Source organism: Alligator mississippiensis, chromosome 3 (genome assembly GCF_030867095.1).
Source record: "Alligator mississippiensis isolate rAllMis1 chromosome 3, rAllMis1, whole genome shotgun sequence".
Lineage (NCBI taxonomy): Eukaryota > Metazoa > Chordata > Crocodylia > Alligatoridae > Alligator > Alligator mississippiensis.
Window position 1 is genome coordinate 281,855,158 of NC_081826.1, and position 12,272 is coordinate 281,867,429.

Sequence of the window (12,272 nt, forward strand, 5' to 3'; positions counted from 1 at the left end):
CTTGAGTGAATGCAGTAGATTATCAGTGCTTAAAAATGCCTCGGTGATTTAATACAGAGATCCACATGTATGTGAAGAGCATGGTGGGCAGAACCAGCCCCTTAAACTATGGGATGGGAGTCCCTCTCCTGTTTCCCTCCCTCAGAAGCAGCAGCGCTGTCACGTCTATGTGTGATGGATCAGAGTGCAATAGTATTGCTGCAAGCCAGAGTCATGAATTTTAATCAACGTTGCTGGCTGCCTTGAAATTTGAGCTTGAAAGATGAATGTGAAAAACAGGCAGACCATATTGTTTCTGGAAAAAACTGGCCTTTTTCTGTTGATTGGAAGAATTTTATTTTATTTTTTTTAAAACTTGGCAATCAAAATATCTCCTCTTCTCTTGGTAAGTTATAACTGACCCATCAGGCCCCATTTTCTTTGGATACAAGGAAGACTTATATGTGCAACTGACCACTGAACATCAAAAACTTCCCATCAAAAACTTTCTGCACTGGGATGGGTTCTTGCTGTGCTGTGTCACCTGCTTGTAGCTGATTGAGGAGAGAAGCTGGTTTTATTCTCTTCTGAATAACAGAAATGACTACAGTAACTGTGAAAAGTGATGAATGGATAGTCCTGGGGACTGCCTTCCTGTCTGCATAGGAAATCCGGTATGATCTGATCAGTACAAACATTCCTCTCAACTTATCTACTGTACTTCAATCCTGTTCTGTAGAGGCTGTTTTTAAGGTCAGATGTTGCATCCAGTCACTGGTCTCCGTGGTTCGATTTACTGACTTGGGCCTGTTGGTAGGGTGTGTTTTGTCTGATGGGGATGCCTCTGCTTTTAGGAATAACGACTGAAACCGCTGACTGACTCCCCAGACACCAGCAAACCTATTGCATAGTAACAGCTTTCTGTGATTACTATGCCTGCTTTTTCTATTTTGCCAAAAGAGGGCTTAGCAGCGGGACAGTAGAGCAAGGGAATAGGGCCAGAGCAAATGAAAGAAAACCTTAGTTTTAAAATGTACGGATTTAAGAATCTGCTTCTCCACGGGCAGTGGGGAGTGAGAACTCAGGGGGCAGAGAAGAGTCCAGTCTTGATTCTCCTTCTCTCACAACCATGTCTGCTATATTATTTAGTCCAAAGATGTTCCTGCTTTACCTCCACAACTACCATCTAATCCCCTGTACCAGTAACATGATATTGCTGCACATTTACCAACTGCTATACTTTAGTAAATACTACTCACTGCAGTTAGAGCAAGTGTCCTTGATATTTTTGGAATGGTTTTCTGCTTTCACCAGCAAAGGAGACAACAATTATAAGGCCTAAATTAGTGTGAAAGGATACCTATAAACCTATTCAGTACAAATTCCCATCTATTTGTATTCTCAGTTGGTTACACCCTTGGCTCAGAACCCAAACATTTAAGGAATTTATCAAGGCATATGTTTTCCCTGAATATATCAAAGCTGAATTCATGGGTAGTTCCATGGAAGTCATTGCATTTTGACCAAAGACTAAATATGATGACTTAAAGGATTACTCAAGCACACAGATGTTTTGGGGACCAGTCTTCCGTAGAGCACTTTAAAGTCTGAGGGTTTCCCACTGCCTCGGACAGGTCATTGAGATTTCACGTACTTTGACCAGAACATGCTCTGTAGTGGAAAGTGCATCTTGTTCCCATTAACTAGACCCCATATGTTCTAGATTATTGCAGAATGCCTTTCTCTACTGAAGCTGTTGGAGTTGAGCCTGCTGACACAAGCAGTCCTTTGGCCTGCGGCACGTGCACATCAACCAAAACTGGAGATTTATCTCCCTGAGGAAGCTCCAGTTCAGATGCAGATACAGTGTGGGCTGCTGATGCCTGCAGATTTTTTATATTCTTTTTTTAATTTTACTTTCCATTGAGAAACCATTTGTATTTTCTTTTGCCCTCTGCTGTGTTCTTGCCCTGCCCCAGGATTTGAAGTGTGAAAGGTGACCTGTTCGGTGGTATTTATCTGCCATTGTGTGTGCTTAAGTGTGATTAGCGTGTTTCCACACTGTTTTTGAAGCCACACATTTTGAACACATCCTCCCTGATTCATATGCAAGCTGCATTTTGAAGAGTGGGGAGTATTTTAGGATTGCCTGTGAAATAGCTTTGTTTGAAGCTGGAGCTCAGAATTCCTTGGTGGGTCTGTGCATCTTACAGTGTCTGATAGCAAATCAAGAGATTATTTGTTGATGCCTCAAGGCATTTTAATATATTCTTGCATTTGGTAACAATTTAGTTAGGCAAAGAATTGCATTGGAAGGTGCATTAATACCTAGTGAGATGTATATACCTGTTGCCGGTATGTCAGTGTGAATTTTATAGCGATGTGTTTATAATGCAGACTCATCTGTTTCCTTGCAGTTACTTGGCTGAGCAGTGCTGGAATGGCGGCTTCATCTACCTGATCATGTTGCGTCGCATTAAGCGCAAAGCCCCTCTTCCTCCATCAAATGGCAACAACAGCAATAGCTGTGAACCCAAAGCAAAGCCTACCTCAGAACCAAGTGACAGAACTGCTCAAAATGGGAAACGCACGAGAAAGTTTGGGGTCATTGCCAGAACATCAGCCAGTAAAGATGGCAAGGAAAGCAAAGGCAGCCAGACCTCAGAGAATGAGAATGGACACTGCCCCCCTATGGAGGTGGATGCTTCACAGCCAGAGGCATCAGAAATGGAGAGCAGCATGGAGGAACAGTTTCAAAGCAAAGGACAGTATAAGTCTCGTCTTTCCGATGGCAGCATTCCAGACTTCAGAGCAGGTGACCTGCCTACACAGGTATGTTTGCTTGTTTTCAGTGTTTTGTTCTGGGCTTTTAAAAAGAAGCAGCAGGCTTGGCTCAAGCAAATTGAGGGTTTCATGTGAAACTGCATTACTGGTTTTAATGCAATGGCTACAAGGTCAAAGACTTCTTATGCAATCTTCTTTCCTCAATTTGAAATTCTGCTGGTTGGTAGTGCATTCCCTCAGGGCTAAGGACTAGAGATAAGTATTGTATATACTCCAATAGAAGATGGCCCTGATTATTAGATGACCCCCCACAAATAATTAGATTCTACATATGTTAAATTTATAAATTCGTTATAATTTTTCAGGTATAGAATCTAATTATTGCAGGCTTGTTTTGAATTTGGCCCCCTCTCACTGCTACAAACAGGAATCATTGGAAAAGGGAAAGAAAGGTGCAGCTCAGCTCAGGGAGTGAAGAGTAAGTAAAAATGAATGCAGTGTAGTGGCTCACTGTGACTTTGAAAAAGAGTTGGCAATGAGGGGGACTCTGCTTAATGGGCAGTGCCGTATGTCTTATTCAGATGGGCTGCATTAACTTATCCTTGTGGTAGGTTTCCATTAGTGTGTTTGCTCAATGTGGGCATGTATTTTATAGTCACGCTCAGTGCTGGCTGCACTTAATCTGCTTCATAGTGGTTTCCATTGCTGAGCACATGCTGCTTTTGACATCGGTTTATTGATAGACCATGTGTTTAGTGAGGTTTCCTTGTACGTGATAAGATAAGGGGCTTTTCCCCCCCATGCCAAATGAGGGACGACCTCATCTTGTATTCAGATATGGTAAATATGGTATTACGTGTAAAGAATTGGTATACCAGTTTATGAATGTTAAATAGAGCAGTGGGTATCTGTATATTTTTTTCCCCGTGCCAACCTGTGGTAAAGGGGAAAGTCTAGTGATTTGACAGAGGGGCCAAGGCGGTGTTGCCGCAAAGCTGATTTGAGCATGAAACAGATTGCACTTGTGAAGCCATGGTGATGCTTAGGCATGAGTAGCAAACAGCATGCAAGCATTTCATTCTTGGCTTGTTCTTGAATTGAGCCTTTGTAGCTGCAGGTTTGACTGTTCTGAGCCTTGAAAAACTTAAGCCTTAATGGCAAAACTGGAACTAAGCAGCTTTGTTTTTCATATTGAAAAAAATACTATCAGGCTTGGTTATAAAAGGACTGAACATTTAGATAGAGCCTATGTACAGTTTGAGTATAATTCTTGTTGAGACAACAATTGGAGTGAATAGTGTATATTTTGTACGTACTTCCCAGATGGATGATTTGTAGTTTTATTGTTCTGGAATGGGGGACTTATGGCTTTTCCTGTCATTCTGAGTGGAGATCTAATATTCTGCTGCCATGCAGGACTTAGAATTTTAGCCTTATGAGACCTGAGAAAATTACCTAAACCTTGATCAAATTTCACAGTACAACTGTCACTGGAATAGTTGTCTTCAGAAGACCTCGGAGTTCCTGGCAATCTTTCTAAAGACACTGATAGAATAAACATGTGAATACTACTTTGTTGGGGTTGGGACTTATTACAGCAGCTTTTTTGTTTTTGTTTTTAAGAGTTCAAAGTTCATAATAAATTAATGGAGTCATTGTCCATGTTGCTAAATTCCAATGAAGGCAGGTGTGGTACAAACATGCTGCTCAAACTAATGATCCTTCATATTAAGTATTTAAATAATAATCCTAAAACTAACTGATTTAGTTGTACCCTTTTTCCTGTCAGCTAGATAGACGACTACTTTCTACATGATACAATGAAGAGAAATGTGTTATGTAAATTTTGAAAAACATGATTTGAAATGTGTAGAAGTGTGTGTTGTGTGTGTGCACATGCACCTGTGTGCACATGGAAGAAGTTCTGTTTAAAAGATCAAGACTTATATTGTTTGAAAGGCTCCTGGCCTTTTAGAACGTTACTTAAATATGCTTTGGGTATGGCTAATTAAAAGTACCTACTTAGTTATTATAAGGTGAAAAGCTGGTGTATGTAATAAGTAAAGCTAGTAATCTTCAGCCATTTATTGCTAATGCATCTTGAAGTTTTTAAGACATTTTAAAGTCAGTTTTGAGATTCAGAACAACTATAGCCCATGAGAAATACCGGGTTCTTTTAAATGCAAAATGCATATAAAAAGGTATTTTAATGTGTAAGGTTAGCCAACTTGCTTGAAACTTTAGACTTGGTCTGTTCCTTAACTGGCAAATCTTAGTGAAACTTGTTGGGAGACACAGTAATTTAGAAGGAACACTTATTTGTTTGTAGGTGTGGCGCAAGTGTGTTTTTAATTATCCCTCACTTCCACCTGAACAACATAGGGATACTGGATGGCTAAAAACAGGAATGGCAGGGCACTGCACTTCTTTTTTTTTTTTTTTTAATTTGAGAAACCATTACAGGAATCTAGATCACCAGGGTTTGAAGGCTGTCACTTAAGAGCTGTTTGGTGCAGTATGCAAACTAAGTCAGTGGGTGAGGTTTATTTCCTAATAGACAATGGGTAAAACTTTTTTGAAAGCAGGATCTTAAGTCTTATTGAAAGTGATGGGACTTAACCACCTAAGGGTGTGGACAGATTATCATATTTGTTGTGGGATAAATGGTCTTGTCTCGTGACAAACTGCATGCACCTGTACATGTTTCTAGACCTGTGACAAAGCCAACTGAAGTGTTCTGGGAGAAATGTGGTATCACTTTTGTGTTTTTTTTCTGGAATATCGTAAAGGGCACCTGTCTGATTGTCAGGACACCACCCAGGCATCCCACAATGCAGTGCTTCCTCCCCCATCCCCTGCCCTGCTGCTCTGGCACTTGGAGTAGCTGCTCTGGTATTTTGGACAGAACTCTACAGCCTAGGGGTAACAGGTCATAGGTGGCCTTATCCATGTGTTTATTTCCTACCGTGAAGATTTGCCAGCCATTCTGTGCTCCCTAACCATGTCCTTGAGTTGGACACAACCAGTGGATATCCCCAGTGCTACTCAATTATGGCCCCTCAACCACTTCCAGTGTTCCTTCCAAGTATGGCACCAACTGTTGTTGGGAGGAGGTAGTAGACCTGCTTGCCGTTTAGAGTGAGGAGGAGAACTTGGGGGTCTTGGGGGTAGACCCTGGAACCAGGTAGTGTTTGAGTGGATTGCTGTGTAAATGAAATGAAGACCATAAACACAACTAGGACTGGCAGCAGTGCCACTCAAAGCCAAAAGTGCTTCATTATAAGAGATACCAACCATGTGCCCAGCACCTGCACAGTTACAGACACCTGCTATGAAGAGCTCTCCCACATTGTTATGGGGCACAGTAATGCCCTGCCCTGCTATGTCATGGACACTGCCCATTTCTCCCAGGTCACTGACAACACTGGGAGGTGGCAGCCTGCATACAGCCATCCCCCATGACAACCCAGGAGATGACACAGACAGAGGACTGACTTCTTCTCCCAGATTGTGAGGAACTTGAGCTTGTCCATCTTCTGCCTCCAGACAGTGAGGGAGATGAGAGAGTGTCTAGGTCATTTTTGAAAATGGCACTTAAGTTTCAAAGTCATATAAGGTGTCTTGAAAACTTGAAAACGTCATCCACAAAACCCATTACAAACTACAGGTTTCCTCTGAGTATCAATGGAAAATTGGGCGTTTCATAACCATAGACTGAATCACCTACTCATGATTTGGACTCTGGAGCAAGATGACATGCTTGGCAGGGCATTATTATTGCTGGAGGAGATCTCTGCATTCCTAGTACCTATGCTCTATTTGCTGTCCAGGTGAGCTGCCTGACTGTCTAGTGCAACCAGGCTGGCACCTTCTGATGCATATTTATTTTGCAGAGAGAGAGGGCCAAATTGCAGTAAGGCCTTGGATGGCTGTAGAGGGATGAAAAGGCAAGAAGGCCCACCTTGAATGCAACTGTATAAGAACCTCTCATGTTAGCAGCCTCTACTCCCCTCCTCCTCCTCTGCCTCAGGGAACAGATGGAAGAATTATTTAAGTCAAAGACTGTCCTAGAATATTTGTTGCATTTTTCCTTTGGCATGTTTGTATGAAGAAGTTGTTGAAACTCAAAGTTCAGGGAAGTCTGGAAAGAAGAGTTCAGCTTGCATCCACTTGTCATCGGCTGTTATATCTTACTGAACCCATGAGGCTCGTTTTATTCTGGACGTCTTTGAGCTGTTGCATTAGGAGTGTTTTCTAGACAGATTCAGCCATGCATCACAATTGTTACTCACTTTAAATTTACTTCATCCCACATTTGGCTTGGTGCTGCCTAATTGATGTTTTCTTATTGTAAATTATAAATAACTGTAAATTTCTATTGTAAATTGAAAGGAAAAAACTAAATCATGAAACTGGGACCTAAAAACCTATGCAAGATTCAGCAAACAGCATTTTCTTATCAGTAGATTTCTGGAGGTCCTTTGAGGTTAACTTCTGGTCCCCCATTTAGACTTTGGCAGATTGTTGGACAGGTACAGCTCTTAGTGGAATAGCTTTTCCAGACACTCATGCTCATCCACTAGACAGTCATAAGGCATAAATACCACATTAACCAGTTGATAGCTAACATGTTTAATTGTAATGAGCTGATTACATTTTTCTTTATCTTAACATTGTTGGTAAATAAACCTAAATACTCTTTACAACCTCTTCTTGCATAACAGTTAATGTTGTAAAGAATAGTCTAGCACACAACCTTAACAATTCATTAAATCTGCCTGTCAGAATGAGTTTAGCATGCTGAGGCACATATATAATACTTTATCTAGAAAGGGAGTCAGGCTGATTTCAGTGGGCATTGTGTGCAATGGTTAAGAACAATCGATATGTATTAGTCACTCCCACCCTGGGAACATTTTGAAGATAAACATCAGAATCTCTGAGCTTGTATCTTCTACTGGGCAGCTTTAGCCTCTGATAAACCATTGTGCTAGTAGTTGCAAAGGGAAGGACTGGTGGGATAAGCTGAAAAATGACCAAATGAAGGAAATTATGGGTTTTCCAAATCAGATTTTCCTGTCTTGGCTAAGATTTAGGCAAAAGCTTCATTTTTGCATTTTAAACAATAATATAAATGATAAATATATTTTGTTATGTACTTAAACTGTACCAGAAACCCTTTTATGAAAGAGTCTAGTGTAGTCTGGTAACCATTAGTTGCAGGATTTTTATTGCTTTATCTTGACATGCCTCACAGAAATGGACTAACCAGAAGGGTGGGACAGGGGTGCATGCATCTATTTTAATATTTGTACTGCAGTATTTTCAACAGGTCTCAGCTGAGAGACCCTGTTCAAACAAATAGTCTGAGACCATTTTAGCTTCAAAGCTTTTCTAGTTGGGGGTGGGTGGGTGGGGAGGATTTCTGTCTGTGTTAGGATGGTGAAAGTGGTATAAATAAGTGGCGTAACTACTATTTTTTTGGAATATTCTTTTCTGGGATGGAAGATGGAAGCTTTAGTTGAATGCATATTCATATAATTTTATGCTTGAATAATTAAGTGCAAATGTTTTAAACCAAACTGACTTATTTGATATTGCGTAGCATGTTATTTCTTTAATGCTCTAATACTGCAGGTATAAGTCATGATTACAAAGCTAGCTACATGCATTACTTTTTTGTGATGGGTATTGAAATTATTACACAAAAGTAAAAGATTCTAATAGAAATTTCGTAGGATTCTAATACTGGATGGATGCAAAATTAGCCATAGTATGAGTGGGGGTAACCAAAGTGATTTAAATTTTACTGATGCCTACATGGTCCAAGGCTAAATTTAGAGCAATGTGATAAGTGATCTTCAAGAAGCAAATAAAAGGTCATTACAACCTAGCAACATAATGAGCACGTGAATATATTTATGAAAAAAAATTATTTATGGAGTAGTAACACTGCAGATCAGGGATGGCTGAGGATTTCATTTACCTCAGTTAAAAATAAAATTTCAACAGAAGACGAAAGGAAAAACGAAAGTAGGGGAGTGGAGGCACAATCTAGATGACGATGGTTGAAGACGACAAATGGCTCCAACAGATTCTTAGAAAGGAGGATTATGTAGTTCAGGTGCTTGCGATGGATGATAACATTTTGAAAGCCCCTGCCAAGGAAATGATGTCAACAACAAGTCTGGTGATGGAGATAGTTCCCTGGAGGTCACTCTGTACAAGTAGCAGAGTTTTTGCCTGAGGCCTATTCTGTGGATCTACATTTTAAATTATTTTTATTATAAATAATTCCCAGGCTTACCTACCGAGACCCTTTTCTTTCAGTAAGGAAACCAGATTTGTTCTTCTTGCTTTGCATTAAAAAGTTGTCAAATGTCAAGGCAGCCATTTTAATAACTCTTTTCCATAGCTGGGTAAATTTTCTGTCACTGGCATCAATATAGATCTCTAGAAAGGTAACATGAATCATACTGGGGTTTGTGCTGTAGGTTGTCACACATTTCTGGGCCTGAAAGTACACAAGGTCAAACCTGTGTTTGACCTGGAAGGGTGGATTTTTTTTCAAATATAGCTTTGGATTAAACATATCCAGGGACAGATCTTCTGTTATACAAGGCCGGTGAAGGATTGGATGCATCAAATAGACAGGGTGAAGGAACTGAGGGTCCTGTTTAGGTGGCTTCTGGAGCTCTTAGTTCCTGGAGTGTCATACACACATCAACACTTGAAACTAGCTTTAAGCATAGCTCACTTAGCTTAAAGTTATGCAATTCCTGGGCAGGTTTATCTCTGACCCATGTTAACCAGCTCATGTTCTGGTAGTCTGTGGTCACTCTCCACAAATAAGCTGCCTGATTTGCAGTTCTCCAACATCCCAGGATGCAGTGTCCCCTCCTCCATCCTCCTGTTCTGTGGACAAGCTTTCCACCCCTTAAACTCTACTGCCTGGGGGGCAGTTCTGGCACCAAGCCAACTCCCCCTCTCATCCCTGGGGGTGTGACCTTCTTACCCTGAGAGGTACAACCCTATTTATCTTACTGCAGAGCACATGCCAGCTAGCCAGGTTGCAGGGTATGGATGGGTCCAGGAGTGGTGTCTAGGGAGGGTGGGAGGGAACAAGGTGGAGGGCTGGATCAGGTCCCCATGAGCTGGTGCTTCCTTCCTGGGGCAGAGATGGTAGCTCCCCCAAAAGTAAGTTCTTTCACAGCTTCTTCCCAGCCACCCTGGGAAGCACAACCAGCACCACCCTACCTCTACATGCACACATACACCCTAATCCCAAATCCCAATTTTATTAAAATATGAGACCTTTTTTAATTTAGTTCTTTGTGTCTTCATAATTTTTTTTAACTTTTAATTTTATTCTTCAGAGGCTGACTTTTTCATTTCATCACCCTTCCCCCACCCCCATTTCCTTCCAGTTCCCATTTCATTATCCACCTCTATCCCATTAACTCTCCCCCTCCTAGCTGCATGTTGCTGCCCTCTTCCCCCCATTCCCTGCAGGCTCTATTTCTCACACCCCTCCATTTAGAGCAGGGCTAGAAGCCTGTCCTGGCTCACCAGCCCTGTAGTGGCAACTCACAGCTGTAGCTCCTAGTCAAGCCCCTGCTCTACAGCCCTGTAGTGACAAGTCACAGCTGTGCAGGTTGGGGATAGTCAGAGAAGGTTTTGAGCTTTAAGGTGTGACTGCTGCAAACTCAAACTAGCACTAATGCTGATCAACATTTTAGCAGCTCGAAGTGCAGCATGTAACAAGGCCATTACCTGGCTTTAAAGATAGGGAAGATAGTCACATTGAGCAATTCATTGATAGGTTAATTTAGCCCTTTTTCCTGCTTGCAGATTGCACACGGTTAAAAAAAAGAATGTATTCAAAATTATTTGCTACTCCCAGACACAGAAGTCCACATACACAGGCCTGCCTCTGACCATACAAAATAAAGCAATTAGACAGGATCCTTTCTAACAGAACCTTCTCTGAAGTCTTGTAGGTGATGTCAGCTGAGAATGCAATGCACAATACTTAAGAAAACAATTGCTTCACTGAACATGTGCAAAATTCAGATCCACTTGGAACAAGTTTCTGTTAGTGAGAATGGGAGTCATGAATGTTAATATTTAAGATGTACAAGAGTAAAGGCTGACAACTATATATTCAGCATGTTGGATATCCAGCTGGTGTGGTCAGGGCCAATCTACCAGTTTATGTCATGGACTAGAGGAGATTCAGTCCAAGGGACAGCAGGCAGTGTTAGCATTGTTTGCTTTTTCTTGGTTCTGGTGGGGGACACCACTTTAATTTCCTCTAGGAGACCACCAGTAGAGGATGCTAAGAGGAGAGAGCATGTTTGTTGTTCGGTTCATATCATTTCTTGGCTACTGCCTCAGTGGTTGACCCTTTCTTGGAAGCTGTCTGCAGTTGCACTTTACCTTTGTAACCTGGGCGGTACTCCAAGAGGTACCCCCTCTCCAATTGAAAGGATCAAAGCAGGTGCACAACCCCTGTGGGAGGTGTAGGGACTCTCTTCCCCCTGTAGAGCAGAGCCAGACCACCACTGGGGACTTAACCATATACCTTTTAATGAGAGAACAGTACTGGGAACATAACCAGTGTAAACTGGGGGGTATAGGGGACACTACAACACCCCGAGGGGGCAGGATTCAACAAAGGTTAGACACTTACAATCATAGACATATTCATCCAGTTGGCAAAAGACAGGGTTAACAAAACATAGAACACAAACAGCAGAACAAACCATACTGGTTGGTGAAATATAAAAGGCACAAAATACAAAATGTCAAATAACAAGGAATATAGGGCCTAGGTACCTGGAGGGGGTGGAAAGAGGGAAAACACAATGACCCCTTTCCACTGCAACAAGAATTTCTCCCTGTTACTTCACTCATGCCAAGTCACCCCAGCTGGAACTTGAATTAGGATCTCCCACATGGTAGGCAGAAACTCTACGACACACCTACCAGTGCTGATACCATGCTAAGCTGCTAGGGGTCTTGGCCTTCCAGGATCCCCAGCCTCAGGTCGAACTGCCTGGCCTCTTATTGGAGGAGCTGGAAGCAGAGCTGGAAACCTCTCAGGTCACTGCTCAGATCCTTGCTGGAGCTGGGGAGCCTCTCCTGCCGGCCACACGCCGCGCTGCTGAGGGTCCACCTGCTGCCTGCAGGTCACACTCCTTCAGGCTCTTCTGGGGCAACTGCTCCCGCCCCGCTGGCCCAGCTCTTGCCAGCTCTTTGAAGCTCCTTCCTTGTGGTCCCTCACTGGTCTCCCCTGAGTCAGCCATGCTGCCCCTTTTATCCCCCTCCAGGTGACCCAACGGGCCAATCGGGGGACATGGAGGGTGAGTCTCTGGGGCCCGATTGGTGAGGAAAGGAAATCCCAAGTCCTCCAATCATCTTTTACCCTTTCAAAACCCCTGGGCTTAGTCACTGCCAGCTAGCCCATCACATCTTCAACTGTGGACTTTCAGCCACGGTGGCTAGCC

At 42.3% G+C, this 12,272-nt stretch overlaps 1 protein-coding gene across 4 annotated transcripts in view; it reads left to right on the forward strand.

Annotated features, from left to right (window-relative positions):
- The window catches only part of PDZD2 (PDZ domain containing 2), a 330,694-nt gene that overhangs the window by 227,880 nt on the left and 90,542 nt on the right, over nt 1-12,272 (forward strand). For all 4 annotated transcript variants that reach the window (XM_059725248.1, XM_059725249.1, XM_059725250.1 and 1 more), the window contains one exon: nt 2,397-2,811. In XM_059725248.1, the coding sequence (XP_059581231.1) occupies nt 2,397-2,811 (415 nt within the window). The remainder of the gene's footprint in view (nt 1-2,396; nt 2,812-12,272) is intronic.